Source organism: Mobula birostris, chromosome 16 (assembly GCF_030028105.1).
Source record: "Mobula birostris isolate sMobBir1 chromosome 16, sMobBir1.hap1, whole genome shotgun sequence".
In the NCBI taxonomy this organism is placed as follows: domain Eukaryota; kingdom Metazoa; phylum Chordata; class Chondrichthyes; order Myliobatiformes; family Myliobatidae; genus Mobula; species Mobula birostris.
The window spans coordinates 18,338,283-18,361,726 of NC_092385.1; the positions used below are offsets into that span (position 1 = coordinate 18,338,283).

Below are 23,444 nucleotides of genomic sequence, written 5' to 3' on the forward strand. Positions count from 1 at the left end.
AAAATCTTACTTACTCCAAAGAAAGTATTTGAGAAGCTGCTTTCAGTTTTAACTTCATGAATGGTAAGTATTTGGACAAGAAGGGTTTTTTTGAATAATCCAGAACTCTCACATAGGCTTTCACAGTTTTAAAAATCTCCACCTGTGGAAGACAAATTTACTTTAGTATGAAATGTTTTCATAAATGCAATTTAAATAACTTGAGGAATAAACTGAACTGGATGTAGTGAGTATGTACACGAGAAAAGGAATCTCAGGTTTGTATGGTATATGGTGACATACTTGTACTTCGATAATGAATTTATTTTGAACTTTGAACTTGAGCTGACTATCAGAGATATAATAAACAAACCTCCATTTTTCTCTCCTAGCAGATACCATCATCTTCAGCCCTTTGCTGCCTCCACAATATCAACCCCCCCCCCCCAAGCATGTGTCACTATTTCCACAGGTCCTTCCTCCATCCAACTTCCTCCAACTAAACCAATTTCCCCCGGGATCAATAAAGTATGACTACTATTACTATATCTGCCTATCATCCCACTTCAGCTGCATCCACCTACCATTCTCCAGCTCTTGCATCACTCCTTCCCTCTAACTCTTTATACTGGCCATCTTCTCTCTATCTTTCAGACCAGATGAAGAGTCTCGACCTGAAACATTGATTATCCATTTCCCTCCACAGCTGATGCACGGCCCTCACTCCACAGAAGATACATAACCTGCTGAATTCTTCCAGCACCATGATTCTTGCTCCAGATTCCAGTACTTAATAGTCTTTTGCATTTCCATTGCTTCTGACCTGTTATATAAATTCCTACATTCCACACAACTGTGTATTTGGCTTTCTGCTCCTGAAACCTTTCCCTTTAAGAAAGCATTTCTACCATATGTAACGGCATAGTCATAATCAAACTTGTACATTTTTTAAATGAAGTAACTGCACAATGGACTTTGTTCAAAGACTGAAATCTGTAGAGATAAATGTAACTTAACATTTTTTGAATGCAGACAGAATGCCTCAATTATAATTTTGCTAAGTGCCATGATTAACACACATTCCAAAACTGTAAAATATTTACAATCTTAATTCACCCATCATGTTTATATTTATGATAATTCTCTACTGTTTACTCAGAACTTCATCAGTTTGCTGTGTTTGAAGAATAGCTTGTTTTCCTTTTGAAGAATCAATTGATGCCTCAAGTATTCTCTACGGTACCACATTTTATGCTCAAACACACCATGAAGAATACTCTCCCTCATTTCTTTCCTTGCACAATGAAACAATGTTAAAATGTTTCAGTTTAAACTGATGGGCCAAATAGCCTAATTCTGCACCTATGTCAAACCATCCATATCACTTTTACAGAGAAAATTCATCCCATCATATGCCTTGCTACTTTAAAAAAAAAAGGTGTTAAATCTCCTTACAGCTTCTTTGTTTCAGCCTACCTGGTCCTTGATCACTCGTTTCCCACCACCACCCCCCTCAAACTACAGTTGTTCATCTTTATCATCCCATTCATGCTGTAGTACATAGTGTACATCCTTCAAAATCTTTTCCATCACAGACAGGAGGTACAGAAGCCTGCAGTTCAACACAACCGGGTTCAAGAACGGCTACTTCCATTCAAACTTTCATTTTTTTAGCCAGCTGGCACAACCCTAATCATTACAGTTTAGCAACTTTGATCACTTTGCCAGAAATTGGACTTAGTTTTATCTTGTATGTAATGCCGTGGTTCATATTTTTACTGTTACGCTGTATGTATTTCATTTAGTAGTTCAGTAAGAGCAGTCTGTTCTGCTGTCAACCTGTTTGGGTTATTGTTGAAGATAAGGGATAATGAGGAATGTGTGCCATCCAATTAGGATGGTAGAACTGAGGGGAGGTTTTTCTGGTGAGGGACACTGAGGTTGGGCTCGGGGCTTTCGTTCGGTGGGTGATGAAGAGAGAAGACGCTGGAGAGAACAGGTCATAGAATTCGGCCTGGAGTGGGACCATGATTGACTGAAGCCAGGGGTGATGATCAACTAAGGATCGGTGATATGGTGAAGCATTCAGCCCCAACTTGTGCACATTTGACTGCTTAATTAAATGGGCCCTTTTTTTTTTTGTTTCTCTTTAATAACCCCTTAGTTAAGATTCATAAATATAATCCCTTTAATTGTATGCAGTGTACTGTCTGTCATTTTGTGGCACTAACTTGTAACAGGGTAGCAAATTACACAGCATCCACAGAAACTGGGGTCTGGGGTGGGAGAGCATCTCAGTTTTGCGAGTTTGGCAGGACTGGAGATAGTCTTCCCTAGGCTTATGCAGCCAAGGAATCACGCACTAATTGTGTTCTTTCTTCTCAAATCATGTATAATGTGTGTTTAATATAAGTTTTTCTTGTGAATGCTGCTTAATCAATGCTATGTCCCTGTGATGCTGTTGCAAGATTTTCATTGCACTTGTGCATAACAAACAAGACTTTCAAATAACCATCCTTGCAACAATATGTTCTAACCATTAAGTTGTACAAATTGAAACTTACTTACTTTTAACATACAAGAACCCTAAAAATTAGTGTTATTTGTTATGCTTTTATTCAACTGCACTTGAAAGTAACATTTGCAGACTAACCTTGTCCACAACCCGTACGTATAACTCTAAGATATCTGATATGTGTACTTCAGCTTTAGCAGGCCCCAGAAAAGCCAGACACAAATCATGGACCAAAACAGTCAAAATTCCTGGATGAACTGGCCACACCTAAGGAAGACAAAACATGCTTAATTGAAATATGTTTGGTATAAAGCTTTTACATGTATCTGTTCAGATATCATAATTAGCTAATAATTAGCTGAGTACTTTCAATTAAAGGTAATTTAACATTCTTAAATTACCGAAAGCTATAAATGATTTTATGAATTCCAATTATTTTTCAGTTAACCCATTGTTAAAATATAACAGGATGGTTTAATTCTAATCAAGCACCACCAAGAACATGCCCAACTTCCCCCCATAGTATTAAGAAGAATGACTCACCTGAGCAATGTTCTGGGCCTCCTGATACATAACCTTTGCCAGTTCTGTTGAACTTGTATTAATGAAAAAGTATCCTGATCCTTCCTTAAGTGAAAGCTCTGCCTTATAGATAAAAAAAAGAAAATATTGAACTTGAATAACTATTTTCTAAAGAGATCCTTTAGGAATCTGTATCCCAAAATCTTTGTAACACACATCAAAGTTGCTGGTGAATGCAGCAGGCCAGGCAGCATCTCTAGGAAGAGGTACAGTCGATGTTTCGGGCCGAGACCCTTCGTCAGGACTAACTGAAAGAAGAGCTAGTAAGAGATTTGACAGTGGGAGGGGGAGTGGGAGATCTGAAATGATAGGAGAAGACAGGAGGAGGAGGGATGGAGCCAAGAGCTGGACAGTTGATTGGCAAAAGGGATATGAGAGGATCATGGGACAGGAGGCCTAGGGAGAAAAAAAAGGGGAAGGGGGGGGGGAAGCCCAGAGGATGGGCAAGGGGTACAGTGAGAGGGACAGAGGGAGAAAAAGGAGAGTGAGAGAAAGAATGTGTGTATATAAATGAATAACAGATGAGGTACGAGGGGGAGGTGGGGCATTAGCGGAAGTTTGAGAAGTCAATGTTCCCAAAATCTTTGTAGAACTTTACCTTAACACTCGGATGGTTGTAAATGGTAATGTTCTCTGGAATAACTTTAACATCCTCCACAAGCAACAATTCAATGGTAGCTGATACAGGTAGTAATGGATCATACTGTTATTTAAGGAAAATCAAAATTAGAGTGGCCAGAATTCATCTTTAACCACGTTTTAAGCTAGTATAACAATTAAAACATTGCCCCCCAAATGTGAATTAGCCTTTAGCAAACCATTCTTGAGTAAGTTGTATACTTTAGTTCACTCTATTATTTTGCTTAAACTAAGTGCATACCCTGGATTTAACTTTAGCTGCGATGAGATGTTCCTGCTGGTAGCCTGTTGCATTTGCCATGACGGAAGTTGTTCCTGATTCATGATGAACCAGCACAGTTTGTAAACCTTGAAAGAATGAAATGCACACAGTAAAGCTGTGTAAGTGATTAAACCTTTGCAGAGTAAACCAATTAATTACATTTTAACAGTACCATGTTGTTTCTTTTGTCCATTTCCATGATCTTTCACATTCATTTGCATAGGCATGCTGCGCTCAACACTAGCTAAGGAAGGTTTTGATGATTCCCACAAAATACTAAGGGAAGAAAAGTTGTCAAATTTACGCCCTTGTTGGTCGTATGCTTCCAAATCAAGGACTGGATTCCGATAATTTGACACAGGAACCTAGAAGAGATGCAGTACTATTAAGATACATGACTCAAGATTGTTTAACGTCATTTCCTGTACACAAGTATAAAGGAGAACCAAATAATTGTAACTCCAGATTTGATGTTGCACAAAAATAACGCAATCAGAAAAAGACACAATAAATATAAATACATAAGATAGCTTATCTACTTAGATTGATTGCATTGCATAAAGTGACATTAGGCACAAGGATGTCTGTACATAAGGTGACTGACAGGAAATAATAAAGTAGTGGTGGTTGGCACCCTGGAGGGGTGGGTTAGCGGGTGGAGGTATTGATCAGCCTTGCTGCTTGGGGAAAGTAACTGTTTTTGAGTCTGGTGGCCCTGGTGTGGATGATACGTAGCCTCCTCTCCATTGGGACAAACCGTCCATGAGCAGGATGAGTGGAATACTTCATGATGTTACTGACCCTCTTCCAGAACCCTTGTGTATATATGTTCTTGATAGCAGGTAAGCTGGTGCTGGTGATGCATTAGACAGTTTTGACTACCTGCCATACAGCCTTCCTGAAGGCTGGAGTTTCCATAAAGTAATTATTTCAACTAGATTTTTTCTAAAAAAAAACAAATTAATTAAAGGGATCTAAACTAAAAATGCTGTCCAAAAGAAACCAACAGATGTATAAGGTCTAAACTCTTAAACAAACTTGATAATCATTTTGACAATTTGCCATGAAAAATTAAACTTGTTAAAAATTGCAAGTTTAAAATTTTAAAACTCAAATTTGACATACAACTTGCTTATTTCGTTGAAGCAAAGGGCATGACAGGTCCAGTTGAGAACTTAGGTACACAGGAGCCAAGGTAAACCTTGTAGGAGGAGAGCAAATAAATTTGACGACAGCTGGTTCTACTGCAGGGTAAGAGTTTTTTAAACTAGGCTTGTTTCCAACTGACAAGGCCAAAACCTAAAAAAAGATAGAAAAATACATTTAATGGAAAATTTAAATAGTTTAAAATAATAAGCAATGAATAAGCCAATGATATTGCAATATTCTCAAAATACTACGGCCAGGTAAGAATCTGTACAGTGAATTTAAAGAAAATGGTATTTTTATTTAAGTATCATGAAAGTCTACAAATAATTTGCAGAATTACTTAGATATCCCAACCAAGTATCATATTCATCTTGGAAAGAAGTTGATATTATAGACTTTTTATTGCATAATGTTGTAGTATTCGTGTCAGGAAACTATTGTTGAAGGTAGTTTAACTTACAACATGAGACACAGCAAAAGCTGCTGCTTCTCACCTGCTCTCCCAGTGCTGTGCAGGTGGCTCTAACCAAATGCTTTGGTTGGTTTCTGAATGCGGGGGAGCTTATAAGATGAAGATTGATGCTCTCTTCATTTTCAGCAGTAAGTTCTGTGAAGAACTTTGAAGGCTCTAAAACCCATGGCCTGGGTCCTCCCTCGAAGAGCATATCCTTTGATGACCCCAAAGTTACCAAAGCAACAGATACCGGATCAACAGCCTGAAAATAGGAAGATAAACACCATGCTTTCATAACACATACTGCAAAATTATAATACAAGTTCATATGCTACTAATAATGTGCAACACTGATTTTCATGCAACTTCAATTCATTGCACTCTTGACTCTAAAAGTAGTGCTTATCACCAACAGTGATTAAGGTAGAACATAGCACAGAGATCACTTTGTAATCAAAGTACAACTTTCAGAGCTGCCTCTACGGTTCAGGAGCAATCAAATATGAACAATAAGAAAAGGCACTTCAAGAAAAAAAATAAAGTAACATTCATACTCATGAGCAAGACCCAATGACCCTTGCTAACACTTGCCTGGAAGGAATTATTGGAGTCTTACAGAGGTGAAACATAGAAAACCTACAGCACAATACAGAATTATGTGGATGCCTTCTGAATCGCATACCAACCACGTACAATAAGGGGAGCTTTACCGTAGCCAATTAACCTACAAAGTACCCAGGACATCTTCAGGGAGCGATGTCTCAGAAAAGCAGCGTTCATTATTAAGGACCTCCAGCACCCAGGGCATGCCCTTTTCTCACTGTTACCATCAGGAAGGAGGTACAGAAGCCTGAAGGTACACACTCAGCGATTCAGGAACAGCTTCTTCCCCTCTGCCATCCGATTCCTAAATGGCCATTGTACCCTTGGACACTACCTCACTTTTTAAAATATACAGTATTTCTGTTTTTTGCATGTTTTTTAATCTTTTCAATATATGTATATTGCAATGATTTATTATTATTATTATTTTTTCTCTGCTAGATTATGTATTGCATTAAACTGCTGCTGCTAAGTTAACAAATTTCACGTCATGTGCTGGTGATAATAAACCTGATTCTGATAACCAGGATGTTTTGGGGAAGTATGTGGAAGCAAGCGCCAAAATAAATCCAAGGTCACAATGAGAATGTGCAAATTCCACTCAGCAGGTCAGGATTGAACTTTGATGCCTGGAGCTGGTCAAAACCTAACAGATGCTCCAGGAGTCAGATATGGAGGCTGGGGACTGGGGAGGGGAATTCAGTTTATATTCTGAAACCAGGGTTTGACTGAATTGAAGTTCAAGGCTAGAGCAAACAAAAAAAGATGTGAAAAGAAAGGAAACTTAAAGAGGGTGCTTCCATCATACAAGCCACCAACCACATTTATCCGATAAATGTTACTCAGACTGAGAATACTTACTACATGAAAATAGGTCTTTAGACACTGCACTGCCCACGTTCATCATTATGGAAAAAATTACAGTACATTAATGCAACAGTCAGAAAAGCAGCAGCCACATACTGACCCTCAGCTATCTACAAACAATATATTATGCTGATTGTTGAACTGAGTGAGAGGGGAGAACTTTAAAGGAAATCAGATGGTGGGTACATTTTTCCACACAAAGGGTGGGAAAGAGCTGCCAGAGGAGGGGGTGGGGGTGGAAGTGGAAGCAGATACAATTAAAAAGAATTTGAATACGTACTTAGACAGCAAAGGCATAGGTGGTTGCGCAACATATGGGGACAAATTAAATTAGTATAGATATGTGTCAAGCTGCTGTATGACGCTCCGACTCTCTGAAAATCTTCATTGTAAATACTTACCTTAAGCGGCACATATGCAGCAATTGTGATGCTGGCAGTGAGGTACACGTGGCTGTGACTATAACTAACTACAAGAGTTGTGTAGCCTGGAGTCTCAGCCTGAACTCTTATTCCACTGCAGTGCTTAGCACCCGGTTCCAATCTCCCTGTTAAAACATTGAGAAAAATTAATTTTAACTTTCAAATCACTTTATAATTATAATGCATTATAATCTACTCCTATTGTTAGCTCTGAGATACTGAACTGGCAGAAAATATTTCTCCCTCATTGGAAGGAAATATTTCTTCAGGTTAAACATGGGTCATTCCATCATGAACTACAGAAAATTTTCTACAGTTCCAGAAATATTTTGCTATAAGTTCTTACAAAGCACTTTTAAAAGGCATGTGTATTAAATGCAACTGTCGGTTGCTTATTATAACGTACTAACTCATTTGGATTAAAGAGGTATTCAGGTGTAAAATTATGTTGAGCTCTAGCAATTGATATACTGAATGTTAATAGCTGAAGTTACTTAAATACATCATTTTGTACTGGGTACGTTGATTTTAAAAATATCATTTAGTAAAAATTATATAGTAGTATATCATCATCACAAAACCTGGAGGGAGAGGGTTGAGAACAGGTACCAAACACAGTGTTGTTCTTAATCAAAATTGGTCATCATAGCCTGGGCTAACACTCTGCCCCCAATCCAGGGTGGAGTGGCTCGGCCCACTCTTTACTGTGGTGGAGATCAGTCAGGAATTAATGCTACAGCCTTCCTGGATTAACACAGCAGCCCCCTCCCCCACTAACTTTCTCTCTGTACCCCACAACCCACCAACCAACTGCTTGCTAAGTTTTTAAGTCTCTGAGAAGTGGATTTATGTGTGAAAAAATGCCTTTTCTTTTGTAAGATGTGGCCAATTCAGTCAAGAAAAGCAATGCACTACAATTACTTTATTAAACAATATTACAGTTACAAACACGTTCCTGCTTCACGCTGTGATACTGGATGATTATAGTGGTCCTGGAAATAGGCCAAAGGAGATCCATGATATGTTTTTCAGTTTAATGAACTTCAAGCTACTCAAGCTATATACATGGGTCCATTTAGTTTACTGTAGCTTAGACTTGGAGGTGACCTGATAGAAATTAATAAAATTGAAGTGCTGGATACTGGAATGATGTTTCCAGTTTAATAATTTGTCAAGGTCTAGGAGATACAAATTTTAACACATTTAAGCATAGGAACATAATGGATATTATGTTGTGCTCTTCTCAGGGTAGTGGCTAATCATAAACATGAGAAATTCTTCAGATGCTGGAAATACAAAGCAACACACATGAAACGTTGGATGAACTCAGCAGGTCAGGCAGCATCTGTGGAAATGAATGACTAGTCGACGCAACGCATGCAAAATGCTTGAGGAACTCAGCAGGCCAGATAGCATCTATGAAGAAGAAGAAACAGTCGACGTTCCGGGCGGAGGACCTTCAGGACTGAGAAGAAAGGGGGAGGGGAAGGAGGATAGCTAGAAGGTGGTAGATGAAGCCAGGTGGATAGGGAAGGTAAAGGGCTGGAGAGAAATGAATTTGATAGGAGAGTAGAGTGGATCATAGGAGAAAGGGAAGGCTGAAGGGACCCAGGTGGAGGTGATAGGCAGGTGAAAAGAGTTAAGAGACCAGAGTGGGGAATAGAAGAAGAGGGGAGGAGGGGGGAAATTTTTTTTACCAGAAGGAGACATCTATATTCATGCTATCAGGTTGGAGGTTACCCAGACAGAATATAATATGTTGCTCCTCCACCCTGAGGGCGGCTTCATCATGACACAAGAGGAGACCATGGACAAACATGTGGGAATGGGAATGGGGATCGGAATTTAAGTGTTTGGCCACCAGGAAGCTCCCCTTTTAGCGGATGGAGCGGACGTGTGCGATGGAGTGGTCCCCTAATTTATGACGGTCTCGCCGATATAGAGGAGGCTGCATCGGAACCACTGCGCACAACAGATGCCCCCAGCAGATTCACAAGAATAATATCGCCTCACCCGGAAGGACTATTTGGGGCCCTGTGAGGGAGGAGGTAAATGGACAGATGTAGTACTTTGGTCGTTTGTAGGGATGAGTATGATGTTGTAGCCATCACTGAATCATGGCTGAAGGATGGTTGTAGTTGGGAGGTGAATGCCCAAGTTTAGACATTGTATTGGAGGGACTGGAGGTAGGCAGAGGGGGTGACAACAAAGCAAAAATTAGTGGGAAGATAGAGGATTGGGAAGTTTTAAAAACCTACAGAGAGCAACTAAAAAAAAATCATTAGAACGGAAATGATGAAATATGAAAGCAAGCGAGCAAACAATATCAAAGTGGACAGTAGAAGTTTTTTTCAAGTATGTTAAAAATAAAAGAGAAATGAGAGTGGATATAGGACCACTAGAAAATGAGGCAGGAGAGATAACAAGGGGACACAAGGAGATGGCTGATGAACTAAATGAGTATTTTGCATCAGTCTTCACTGTGGAAGACACTAGCAGTGTGCCTGATGTTGTAGTGTGTGAAAGAAGTGAGTGCAGTTACTATTAAAAGAAAGAAGGTGCTCAAAAAGCTGAAAGACTTAAAGGTACATAAGTCACCTGGACCAGATGAACTGCACCCTAGAATTCCGAAAGAGGTAGCATTAGAGATTGTGGTGACAAAATCATTGGATTTTGGCATGGTGCCAGAGGACTGAAAAATTGCAAATGGTCACTCCACTCTTCAAGAAAGGAGGAAGGCAGCAGAAAGGAAATTATAGACCAGTTAGCCTAACCTCAGTGGTTGGGAAGATGTTAGAGTCAATTGTTAAAGGATGGAGTACTTGGTGACACAGTACAAAATAGTACAAAGTCATCATGGTTTCCTTCAGGGAAAATTCTGCATGACGAACCTGTTGGAATTCTTTGAGGAGATTACAAATTGGATAGATAAAGAGGATGTTGTATATTTGGGCTTTCAGAAGGCCTTTGTTAAGGTGCCATACATGAGGCTGCTTACAAAATTAAGAGTCCATGGTATTACAGGAAAGTTACTAACATGGTTGAAGCACTGGCTGATTGGTAGGAGGCAGCCAGTGGAATAAAAGGATCCTTTTCTGGTTGGCTGCCAGTGACTAGTGGTGTTCCACAGGAGTTGGTGTTGGGACCAGTTCTTTCTATGCTGTATATAAATGGGACTTGGGAGACCTTGTGCAGAACACACTAGAGGTTAACTTGCAGGTTGAGTTGGTGGTGAGGAAGTAAATGCAATGTCAGTATTCATTTCAGGACGTCTAGCATACAAGAGCAAGGATGTGATGCTGAGGCTTCATAAGGCACTGGTGAGGCCTCACCTTGAGTAATGTGAACAGTTTTGGGTCCCTCATCTTAGAAAAAATGTGCTGGCATTGGAGAGGGTCCAGGGGAGGCCCACAAGGATGATTCCAGGAATGAAAGGATTATCATACGAGGAACGTTTAATGGCTATGGGTCTGTACTCACTGGAATTCAGAAGGATGAGGCGGGGATCTCATTGAAACCTTTCGAATATTGAAAGGCCTAGACAGAGTAGATATTGAAAGGATGTTTCCCATGGTGGGAGAGTCAAGGACAAGAGGGCACAGCCTCAGGATAGAGGGGCGCCCTTTCAAAACAGCGATGCAGAGAAATTTCTTTAGCCAAAGGGTGGTGAATTTGTGGAATTTGTTGCCACGTGCAGCTGGGGAGGCCAGAGATTGATAGGTTCTTGATTGGACATGGCATCAAAGGTTACGGGGAGAAGGCCAGAAACCTGGGGTTGAGGAGGAGGAAAAAAAAAAAGGATCAACCTAGATTGAATGGGGGAGCAGACTTGATGGGCCAGATGGCCTAATTCTGCTCCTATGTCTTATGGTCTAAGTACCAGGAGGGAGATTAATGGGGGAGGAATGAATAGACAAGGGAATCACAGAGGGAGTGATCCCCACAGAAAGCAGAGAGAAGTGGGAGGTAAAGATACGCTTGGTGGTAGGATCCCTTTGGAGATGGCGGAAGTTACAATGAATGATACATTGGAAGTGGAGGCTCAAGGGGTAATAGGTAAAGACAAAAGGAACTCTATCACTGTTAAGGCATTGGGAAGATAGAGTGCATGCATATGTTCAGGAAATGGAGGAGATGCAGGTGAGGGCAGCATCGATGGTGGAGGAAGGGAAACCCCGTTCTTTGAAGGCTGAAGTGATGCATGCTAATTTTGTTTTAAATCTCATAGTAATTCTGCTGGTTACTGAATTGGGAATAACATGTATTATAGAGGAAGGTCTTCATGGATAATCCTGAGTTTATATGGGTCTATTGTACAAATTGTTTGAAGGGCCAGAGAGAAATTTTACAGAGTTCACCTCTTCTTACCTCCATCTGGACCATGATTTTTTTGTGTGTTCTTCTACCTTTTTGTGTCTTCCCACATTATGACAATTCTGGTAATAAAAATTCACCCTTATGGAATGCAGAAATCACCACCAAAACTTTGAGATATAGAATAAAAATTCATTCTTATGAAATTTACATGAGGGAAAAAAGACAAATCATACACAATGAGAATTGTCAAGCGTTTGCAATACAGAAAATTGCAATATGAATATTTTCCTGGGAATGCATCATTGTACTTAACGACAAAGAGGCTTATTTGTGAGCTGCCATTCTTTATATGAGACACAGTTCTGAAGAACCAGCAAATCTTTTCCTGTTCACCTGATTTATACATTGACATGTCAATTCAATATAGAATTATTGATATTAATGCAAAGTTTGAAGTCCCCAATTCTGTCCAGTTTTTACAGGAACAATGTTACTTCCTCATGCAATCATTTTGCAGAATTTCACTGTAAACACATATTGTCTGCCATTTCTCACATTTTGACAAGTAGTGCAGATTCACATCAGACATAAATTATTTATTCCCCAATTTTTGAGCTTCGAAAGATAAATATAAGCACAGTACGAATAAATGAAAATAATGCAATGCAAAAATATGTTGCATTGGAAATAGTGAACATGGGTGACAAACTCCAAATCAATTTTCAACAGAGAAATTTCAAAAATGGCTTGATGTTTTATAGTTTAAATTTATTTCCGCTTGAAAATGCACATTTAATTGCATTAAAATTCTGCAAAATAATTTTATTCTAGCGCTAAAGTAAAAAAAAGCTCTCTTTTGTTACCTTCTATATTCTTGAAAACACCACGATTTTCAATCTCTGTCACAAGGTCAAAATGGGAGCAGTCAGTTAGCATAACTTTTTCCTGTGTTTCCATGTTCATGAGGCCATAAATTTTGAGGGGCAAATCCAATTGTTGTCCAACTCTAGCTTCCACTTGGCAGGGTGCAAACTCCATTTGGATTGGTTCTATTACATATACCTAGAAGATTTTTTTAAAAAAATTATAATTTTATGATGAATCAAGACTACAGCTAACAGTTAAATCACAATACATTCCAGACCAGCATTTAGTTTTATAGTGGAGGATTACTTATTTTAAAAAGACTAACTAGGTAACTGGCACAAACCCTCTGATCATGTACAACCCCAACCCCCGCCACCTCCCCTCCGAATTTTGTACTTCCACAGGCAAGAGGACACAACTATTTAAAAAGTTGTATTCTATATTGTCACTGCCAATGCTGCGCTACTTCACAACACAATGCAATTTTAGCAAGGTTTTCTGATCAAGTTTTCAGTGGGATTTGAACCCATTTCTTTTTGACTGAGGAGACAGTACTAACTTCTACACCAAGACAACCATTATCTCTTGTTGTAAACATTCTGATCTGGAAATTGTCTTCAATCTCTTCTTGTAAGTTCTTGTATTGTAGTAACATTTACTGATCAGATACTTTGAGCAGCAGCTTTTTGTCTTTCCTGTACAGTCTTCCAAAGACTTTCAAAGACTTTGAGATGTACAAGAACAGATAATAGTGTCTTCTTAGGCCGTAAACCATTCAATTTAAATTTGCACAAGCTATCCTATGAGTAACCCTTCTAGCAAATTAGCATATTCTTAAGAAAGTCAGCAACATAGATCCATTCATTCCGTTTATACTTGCCCACAGAAATTTCATGAAGAGAGCCAAAGCACTATAGCACCCACCCACTAGTATTCTAGAACATGACTGAATAGGGGAAAATTAGTCAAATTCAAAAATCCTTTCTGACACCGTCTTAATTATGAAGCAACAGAATTAGGAATTTGTTGCTGAAGACAAAATTTTTTAAAAGGGTAGAAAACAAAGATGGGATTATAAGGGATAAGAGACAAAATGTGCATTTAAAGTTTTTAAATTGGTTAGTATTAAAACAGAGTAAATGAAACTGCATGATCACAAAAGTTAATTTTTTGGTGCCAGTAAAGGCATAATTAAAAATGCAAATATTAGCACGTACAATATTCATTTTTCATGGTAAATTCAGTAGTTGTCTATCACTTGGGTAGTGTAAATTCACACCTCTCCATGCACTTCAATCCCAAGACATTTGGCAAGATAACAATTACTGGATAAAAAAAAAATCAAATTAGGGAGCATTGTTTTGCTTTTCATTTTTAATTGTAAATGGTGTTAAAGAAGTCACTCAACAAGTTACACCTAAAGGTACCCTTGGCATCATGATCATTTCCACCTTCATAACTCCACAAATACTGAAAACTTCATTTCAACACGAGATACATTTTATATCTCTCTTACAGATAATGTTCAGTAAATAAAAATGAAATGTAAAGGTAAAAATGAATCAAATTACCATCATTTGTCCATAGTGTAATGGATTCTGAAGATCATGAGCTTTTATTATGCTCAGTCCGGTATCACTTCCCGTTGTCATAATTCCTTTAACTGTCACTGTTGCCACTGCTTGATTGGACGATGACCAAATAAAATTTCCACTCCCACCTTCGGCCTACACAACAAATAAAATTAAAAAGGGAAGTATAAATGCAACGTCATCTGTCATTGAAATATACTGTACATTCAAATCACGAGGCAGAACATCATCTCCCTACGTGTGCAAGTGCTGAGTGCATGTTTTGGGCAATAATAAGAATACAGGTGCTCAAAACACTCACTCAGGGTGTGGGAAAGGAAGCAGTCAATATTACTAAAACTTTCACTCCATTTCTCTTCCTGCAGATTCATTCTGCTCTGCTAATTGTTTCCCACATTTTAGACGATAGAACAGTACAGCACAGGAACAGGGCCTTCGGCAGACAATGTTGTGCTGAATCAATTAAATTGGTAATCAAATGATCAATTAAACTAATACTTTCTGCTTATGCAATGTCCATATCCTCCCATTTTCCTCACATTCACGTGCCTATCTACAAAGTCCCAAATGTATTGGCCTTATCCACCACCCCAGGCAGTGCATTCCATACACCCACCAATCCCTGTATATAAAACTTGCCCCTCACACCTCCTTCCGATTTATTGCTCTCATCTTAACTGCATGCCCTCAGGTATTACACAATTTAACCCTGGGAAACAGATACTGTCTGTCTACTCCACCTGTGTCTCTCATAAACATTTAAACTTCTATTGGATCTCGTCTCAGCCTCCGACGCTCCATAGAAAACAACCTAAGTTTGTCCAGCCTCTCATTATAGCACACATCCACTAATCCAGGCAGCTTCCTGGTAAACCTCTTCTGCATCCTCTTCAAAACCTCAACATCCTTCCTGTAATAGCCGACCAGAACTGTTCACTATATTCCAGATGCAGCCGAACTAGAGAGTTTTAAAAAACTGCAACATGACCTCCTGACTTTTGAACCCAATGCCTCAAAGCATGACGTATACCTTCATAGCCACACCATCAATCTGTGTATATAGCTGAGGGAGCTATTAACTTCGACCCTTAGATCACTCTGCTCATTAACAGTGTTGATGACCTTTAAAACTGTTAAAGGTCTTGCCCTTAACAGTGTACTTCCTCTTTACATTTGATTTTCTGGCGTTATTTAAAATTTTCAGCCTTTTTAATGTTAACATTTATAATCATTGTAACCCTCCTTCCCCCTCCAAAGATGCTGCCTGGCCTCCTGAGAATCCCAAGCATTTTTTATGTTTTCAATTTTAGTTTTCCAGCTTCTGCATGTCTTTTTGTAAAGTGTTTTTGTTACCACATATTGAAGATCTTGACAGATTTATTCTCCAAATAGATTTAGCAGAATAAAATATTTAAGTTGTCATTGCTTCCTCTAAAAAAAGAGGTAATATATCTTTTTAACAATTTCCATGAAACTTCGGCGACCATTAACTGGGCCAAAATGTATTGGTCCTGATGTGTCCCAATTAACCGGAATCCACCAGCCTGATGGACCACAAGGCTCGGGACAGACTAACTTTTCTAACTGTTTGGTAATTAGGAAAGATATATTGTATTCACAAAATAAGCACCTTTATTACATATTGGTAAGCTCCAGCCACTTGCTGCCAGGGAAACGTCAAAATATTTGGTGTAAGAGTAATCGGATTATAAATTTCGACTTCTTGTTGGTTTCGCACTGGGACAGCCATGGAATGCACAGCTCCATTCTGAAAGTCAAAATTAACAAAATATTTGGAATAGTATTAGTAAAACATTGAACAGTACTGGAATAGGGGCAATTAATGCAACTGACATTAAAGAAAACGAACATTAGCATAAGTTTAAAATTTTTAAGATGATTTTAGAGATACCCAGACCTCCAAAACTTCATGACAATGCTGCAAATTGATAGTATTTATTTAAAAAAACATTTGTAGCCATGCACTCTGTTCAAATTGGCAAAAGCCTAGTTTTGCTTCAAAGAATCACAATAGTAACTATGAATTTGTATGTAGTATTTTAAGATTCTTGGAATTACAGTTTTAACAGAACTAATATACATTCCATTTTCTGCAATACAAGGAAGAAAGCCCTCATCCCTTCATATTTTCATATATTTTTAAAAAAATGTATATTGCAGAGTTAATATCAACATTACATGAGTTTCATAACATTTTTAAATATTAAAATTTGCATTTAATCCCAGAAACAGCTTGTAAATAGTATCATAGACCCAAATGAGATGGATTCTGTCTGCCACCTGCATTTGCTGCATTTCTTGTTCATCCACTTATGCTTACCTGGGCTGGTTGCGGGGAAAGAAAAATTTATGAAATGCTTGCAGTAATTTAATATTTTAATAATTCTTTTTACAAGTGTGTAGAGATGAGAGTTACTTTTTCTTTTATTTTCTTCCCCATGTAATATCTGGAACCCTCAGTAGTTAAAAAGTACTCAAAACAAATTGTACACAAGCAGACATCTGCATTCAACTGAGCATGGTTTCTGATTTAATCCAGGTCTGGACAAGGAAATCCAGAAATGCACTGGAAAACAGATGTGCTGGTATCCGTTATGTTAATTTGCACTGGGCCTATTCCGTGTTCTGTAAGTCTGGCATTTAGTTATCTGGGACCAGCTGAATGCCAACATTTCCAAACACAAAGCCTGCTTGAATCAGCCTACCGCTTCCTTTCTAAGTGTTGCTTTAGGAAACAAAGATTGTGCAGTGCACTTTGAAAATGCCTCTGCTCACAGAATGGTAGGGTGTTTTTGCTTACCTCCCAACGGAACAGGGATAAGGTTTTAACATTTTATTCAAATAACTGCACAAGCAGCAATGCTGCACTGATGCGTTCATATCCTGAAGAACCCACCATCGGGTAAATCAAAGTAAAAATAGCAACAGGGCCATAACTGATACTGTGACATTGTTTAAACCCAATAAAAAGGTTTAAACCAAATTGGATTATATTCCTAACAGAGACTATTAATAATACTGCATTTTATTCCACATCATAGTCCAAATATTAGCAGAGCATCTGAATTCCTCAAAATTGTTTTGTCCCCAACATGACATTAAATCAATATTTCAAAGTTTATCATTATATATTAAATATTTAGTTGCTTCAAAATTGATCCTGAATTCAGTCACATACATGTATACTCCTTTGTATGACTGATCTAAATTCAAATCCCGAATTGGACAATTGTTTGAACACTTATTATAAAGTTACTATTTCTTTAACAAGAATTCTCACTAATTTTGAAAATTAGCTAAGAACTGTTTATAACAATGTGAAATATGCAAAGATCTTCAATTGAAATAAATACTTCAAAGCCTAGCACATGCCACTGAATCTACAAAGAAGTTCTTTATCCATGTAACCCTGTGGTTATAATAGGTCAGAAGGTGAAAAGTCTTGTTCTGTTCGTTAAATTCAAAGTATTTTTTTTTAATACTTATGACATTGCATACTTCAGGATAAAAGAAATACATTCTCACCTGAGATATCACTTTACTTAACGATGCATCAATTATTGTCTGCCCCTTTTTCAATGCCCTCACACGATGATATGATCCATTTAGAGAGCTCTCCAATACATCAAAATACTCTGCTGGAATTTCTGCATCAATTCTGATTTCCTATGTTGTCATGAAGAAATGAGTTATCATAAAATATTACTACATACTTTCAACAGTGCACATTGCAACTTGTATATAATACATACGACTACAACAGCTAAAAATAGAAATTAGCCTTTGCCAGAGTTAAGTGGGGTCTAACAGACTAGCCACTTAACGTATTCTCCTCTGAATACTTCGGAATCAAATACATGGGGATAAAACAAAGGGCAGTTGATATTTTTGGAATCATTGTAGCACTAGCAACCAAAATCTAATTTCTATTTCATGGACTCAATTTGAAAAAACAAAATCTGGCAAAAAAAAACTCAACTATGCCCTGACAAGTAATGTAAAATTAATCAACAAATGGACCAGACTAAATACTAATGATATTGCTTAAACATGATCACAATAAGATGTGGCCTTCAGATTGTTAAGCCATTTTAAAGGGAAGGCTCAATCTTCTTCTATAGTTTGAGTGGGGGCTGACAGGGAGATATTGGAGTTTGAAAATTTCACTTTGAAAATTGCCATTTTGATCGTTTCCAACAAGGCAAGGTCACTTTAAAATTGACAAGGTGATCTTCCAATTTTTACTTGATTCCATTTTTATCTTATCATTGCTGGGCTTAAAAACATAAATAAGCAGCCATTAGTTTTTATAGTTTTACCTAGTGTACAGATGGCTTGACCTTGGCCTAAAATTTCCTGAAATGCTAAGACTGCGAATGACACATATAGTTATTACATAACTTGAACTAAGGGAGAGTTATCCCACGAATGAAAAAAAAGTCACAAGTTGCTGGATAATTTCTCTTTTGTAATGAGCTTTGTGAAAATGACATCTTGTCCTTTATCTCCCTATATATTTCATGGAGTTGCTGTATTTAAACGTTAATTGCTCACTTAATGTGCTATGAAAGTTCAACTCATAGCACAAGTACTCTTGTTAAAGGGAGTTCATTCTCTGGGCTCAAGTTTGATAGGTAATCAGTGTGGATGCCTGTCCTGGGAGTAAATCATTTGAGCATTTAAATGTCACAGGAAAGTTAATATTCTTCCCTTCTCTCAATTACAGCCTTTAGTTTATCCCCTGTATGTTCAGCTCTCATTAATTAAGGGACAAAGCCCTGGATGTCTTTTTCACCTTATATTGCGAGGACAAAGAAAAACTGAACTGAAGGATGCAAGAAAAAGTTGAACCGATTAGGAATTTTGTCTTAGAATGTAGAACAGCAGCGCACAGTACAGGCTCTTTGGCCAACCTTTTAACCTACTCCAAGATCAACCTCACCCTTCTCTCCCACATAGCCTTCCATTTTACTTTCATGCATGTACCTATCTAAGAATCTCTTAAATGTCCCTAATGTATCTGCCTCAACCACGACCCCAGGCAGCACGTTCCATGCACTTGCCACTCTCTGTGTGAAAAACCTACCTCTGACATCCTCGACACTCTTCTCCTATTACCCTAAAAGAATGCCTCCTCATTTTAGTCATTACCACCCTGGAAAAAGGCACTAGTGTTCACTCTATCAATGCCTCTTATCAGGTCTCCTATTATTCTCATTGCTCCAATGACAAAAGCCCTAGCTCACTCAACCCTGCCTCATAAGACATGTTCTCCATTCCCGTCAGCATCATGATAAATTTCCTCTGCACTCTTTCTCTAAAGATTCAACACCCTTCCTATTTTGAGACAATCACAGTACTCCAAGTCTAATCAGAGCTTTATAGAGCTGCAATATTACTGCATGGCTCTTGAACTTATTCCCCTGACTAATGAAGCCCAACACAGCATACACCTTCTTAACCACCCCATCAAACTGTATGGCAACTTGGAGGGATCTGTGAACTTGGATCTTGGATCCCAAGATTCCTTTCTGTTTCTCTACACTGCTAAGAATCCTGCCATTAACTTTGTACTCTGCCATCAAATTCAGTGGGTGGTGGGGTGAAGATACATCTCCACCAAAGAAGATGTAAGGCACACCTTCCCTCCACTAGCCTGCAGGACACCCTCGGGCAACGTGTAGCACCTGCCTATCCCCCGATCATGGTCACATGAAGCCATGGGAGCAGGTGGTGGATGGTCTTAAGAACAGCTGGTGCATATCACAAGTCCTGGTTATGCAACCACTGATGCCAGGAAGACAGTCTCTGAAAAGTATTGACAACAGCTAGGGTCTCGTAATGAGACTAAATAGAAGAAGGCAACGGCAAACCATTCCTGTAGAAAATTTTGCCAAGAACAATCATGGTTATGGAAAGACGATGATCACCTATATCAGACAACATGGCACACAATGATGATCTCCCAAAGTCCATCAATTCATATTTTTCTGGATTTAACTCAATCTGCCACTCCCGCATCCTGAAAATATCATTTTGTAATCTCCAACAAGGTTATCTTGTTCAAGCGAGTTCTAGTTCAGTGACATCCAGGCCCAGTTACATTGAGAGAAACAGTTATAATTAATAAAAACTTGGTTGCCCAGCTCAGTAACAAGTGCTGTGCTCAGTGAGGCCGGAGGGAGGGACAGGGGCACAGGGAATAGTTGGAACATCTCTCGATTACCCATCACCTGTCAAGTCCAGGAAACACTGGACTACTGAGGCTTTAAAACATCTTTTGTGTCTGAAAGGTTTTCCTGCTCAGAGCGACACATATTTCCAGTTAAATGTAGAAGTGAGGAATGAGCCAGTTGCCAAATCATTTTACACTGTCAATTGAAAGCACCATGCATACATTCCAAAACTAAGCAAGAGGAAATAAACAGACTAAAACAAACCAAGTCATTTGTACACAGCACAATCACCTTGAAGATTAATTGTTGGGAATTTTAAAGTTTCACAAGTGAACCAATTACATCTTTTTCTTGCCTCAGTAGAATACTTACATCTGAGTGATAAAATTTATTGCTTTCTTTATCATACACTTCAATTGTTAGAACATACTCTTTGCCAGTTTCCAAAATCCATCTGTCACCAGGATAAACTGTAAATCCTATACATACATAAAAAAAGTTACTTAATTATACAGCTTTAGCATAGTTCAGTTTTCAAATAAAGGTATTACATAAGCAGAGGAGACTTACAAACCATTTACTCTAAAGTTCTGCATCTTTACAGTGGCCATGTCAGCAATGGCTTTCTGAAAGATTATGTCACTGCTCTACATTTATACCACAATTCTTGTGACCGGCCCAGAGCAGATCAAAACGAATGCATTATTCTTATCAAAGGGTAATTTTATTGTATTGGTATAATTAGGAAGACCGTACTAAAGTTGGGTACTGTAGAGTTGTTATTTCATTTTTTTCTCAGCTGAGATGAGTTGAGAACGTCCTGCATTACAGGAGGCCTTTTCAAAATCGGGGCATTATTTTGTAATGAGCAATTAACTTCCTAAATAGCATTATGAAAACTTTCCTCCATTCTATCTGAATACATTGCTCACCATATAAAATTGGTTTGCTGCTGTCAATTAGCTGACAACAACTGCAATTACAAACCTTGAAACACATTAAAATGGATTTGTTCAATATATTTACTGACATCAGTAATTATTATATTGTGTATAAGCACATTACAATGTTTTATTGTAATGTTAATTTGCAATACTTGTCCAGTAAACTGAAATATATTGAAATTCTGAACCACCACTGATTGTGTGTTGTTTCACCCAAGTGTTGTACATGATATTCAAGAAAGAGGAATGGAACAATCAATCCCCAAAAGATGGATCGATCGTCCTCGACAACTTAACAATTCTTCACTACCGCAGCAAAACCTCACCAATTATCTGTCAGGGGTTGTCATAAAATCATTGGATAGATCCATCTATCTAAGAGATGTATAATCTGAAGATGCAGTAATATTCATAAACATGTTTTTGGTGCACTTCCAATGCAGTCTTGAAGAAGAGGCAGACTAAGTATAGAGAAATATATATTTTCTCTATGCATCAAGAAAAAGCTACTTAAGTAGTCCCAACTGTTTGAAAAGATAAATGACAAGGTAAACTACAAACATAATTGGAACTGAGCAGTACTGCTTAGAAAGCGGTAAAGAATACATTTCATATAGTCAGAACAAAATGAAGAACAATGTAGCTTGTCTGGCCATTGAACGAATGTTTTAGATATTAACCCAACACTATAATTAGGCAAACATGAGGAAATCTGCAGATGTTGGAAATTCAAGTAACACACACAAAATGCTGGTGGAATGCGGCAGGCCAGGCAGCATCTATTGGAAGAGGTACAGTTGACGTTTCGGGCCGAGACACTTCGTCAGGACTAACTGAAAGAAGAGATAGTAAGAGATACTATCTTTTGTGTGTGTTACTATAATTAGGCATATTTTAATACCAGAGGGCATGCATTTAAGGGGACAGGGGGTAATTTCATAGGAGATGTGAGGGGCAAGTATTTTCCCTCCACAGAGAGTGGTGGTTGCCTGGAATGGTGGTAGACACAGAAACGTTAGGAACTTTTAAGAGATGATTAGATAGGCGCATGTGAGGGGAAGAAAGTGGAAGGACATAGATGTTCTGTAGGCAGAAAAGATTAGCTCAGCTAGCTGTTTGTTTGCTAATTTACAAAGACAAGAAAATCTGCAGATGCTGGAAATTCAAAGCAATATACACAAAATGTTGGAGGAAGACAGCAGGCCAGGCAGCATCTATAGAAAAAAGTAAACATTCCATGTTTCAGGCCGAGACCCTTCATCAGGACTGGGGAAAAAAAGACGAGAAATCAGAGCAAGAAGATGGGGGGAGGGGAGGAAGAAGTACAAGGTGGTAGGTGATAAGTGAAACCGGAGGTGGGGGGGTGAATTAAAGAGCTGGGAAGTTGATCGGTGAAAGAGATAAAGGTCTGGAGAAGGGGGAATCTGATAGGAGAGGGTAGAAGACCATGGAAGAAGGGGAAGGAGGAGGAGCACTAGAGGGAGGTGATGGGCAGTTAAGGAGATAAGGTGGGACAGGGAAATAGGAATGTGGGGAATGGTGAAGGAGGCGGTGGGCTATTATTGGAAGTTCAAGAAATCATGCCAACAGGGTGGAGGCTACCCAGGCAGAATACAAGCTGCTATGATGAGGTCACACTCGGGTTGGAGGAGCAATATCTTATATTCTGTCTGAATTGCCTCCAACATGATGGCATGAACATCAATTTCTCGAACCTCCAGTAATTGACCCCCACCCCTGTTATGAACTATAAAATGTTTTATTTCTTGATTTTAAAATTTCTATCTAAAAATGGATTTACAGTGAAACCAAGATAATCCATTATGAGGTTGTTCACAAATCCTGATGGTTTGCTATCTGGTTCACTTGGTTTGATCTCTCAAAGTTTAGCACATCACACTTGCTCAGATTAAACTCCACCTGCCATTACTCTGCCCATATTTGTAACTGATCCATATTCTGCTATAGTCTTTGGTGGGTGCTATTCTGGATGGAGGCCCATGACCAGTTGTGTTCCACAGGGATTGGTGCTCAGTAATATATATGTAGCACCCA

The 23,444-nt window shown here is 38.6% G+C and overlaps 1 protein-coding gene across 1 annotated transcript in view; it reads right to left on the reverse strand.

The window, feature by feature from the left end:
* The window catches only part of nup210 (nucleoporin 210), a 110,970-nt gene that overhangs the window by 40,656 nt on the left and 46,870 nt on the right, over window positions 1–23,444 (reverse strand). Inside the window, exons 9-22 of the mRNA XM_072280364.1 lie at window positions 20,818–20,924; window positions 17,795–17,935; window positions 15,879–16,016; window positions 14,228–14,383; window positions 12,653–12,851; window positions 7,452–7,597; window positions 5,621–5,842; window positions 5,103–5,276; window positions 4,150–4,342; window positions 3,957–4,063; window positions 3,675–3,779; window positions 3,038–3,139; window positions 2,633–2,761; window positions 15–142 (exon numbers count right to left, since the gene is read on the reverse strand). Of these exons, the coding sequence (XP_072136465.1) occupies window positions 15–142; window positions 2,633–2,761; window positions 3,038–3,139; window positions 3,675–3,779; window positions 3,957–4,063; window positions 4,150–4,342; window positions 5,103–5,276; window positions 5,621–5,842; window positions 7,452–7,597; window positions 12,653–12,851; window positions 14,228–14,383; window positions 15,879–16,016; window positions 17,795–17,935; window positions 20,818–20,924 (2,047 nt within the window). The remainder of the gene's footprint in view (window positions 1–14; window positions 143–2,632; window positions 2,762–3,037; window positions 3,140–3,674; window positions 3,780–3,956; window positions 4,064–4,149; window positions 4,343–5,102; window positions 5,277–5,620; window positions 5,843–7,451; window positions 7,598–12,652; window positions 12,852–14,227; window positions 14,384–15,878; window positions 16,017–17,794; window positions 17,936–20,817; window positions 20,925–23,444) is intronic.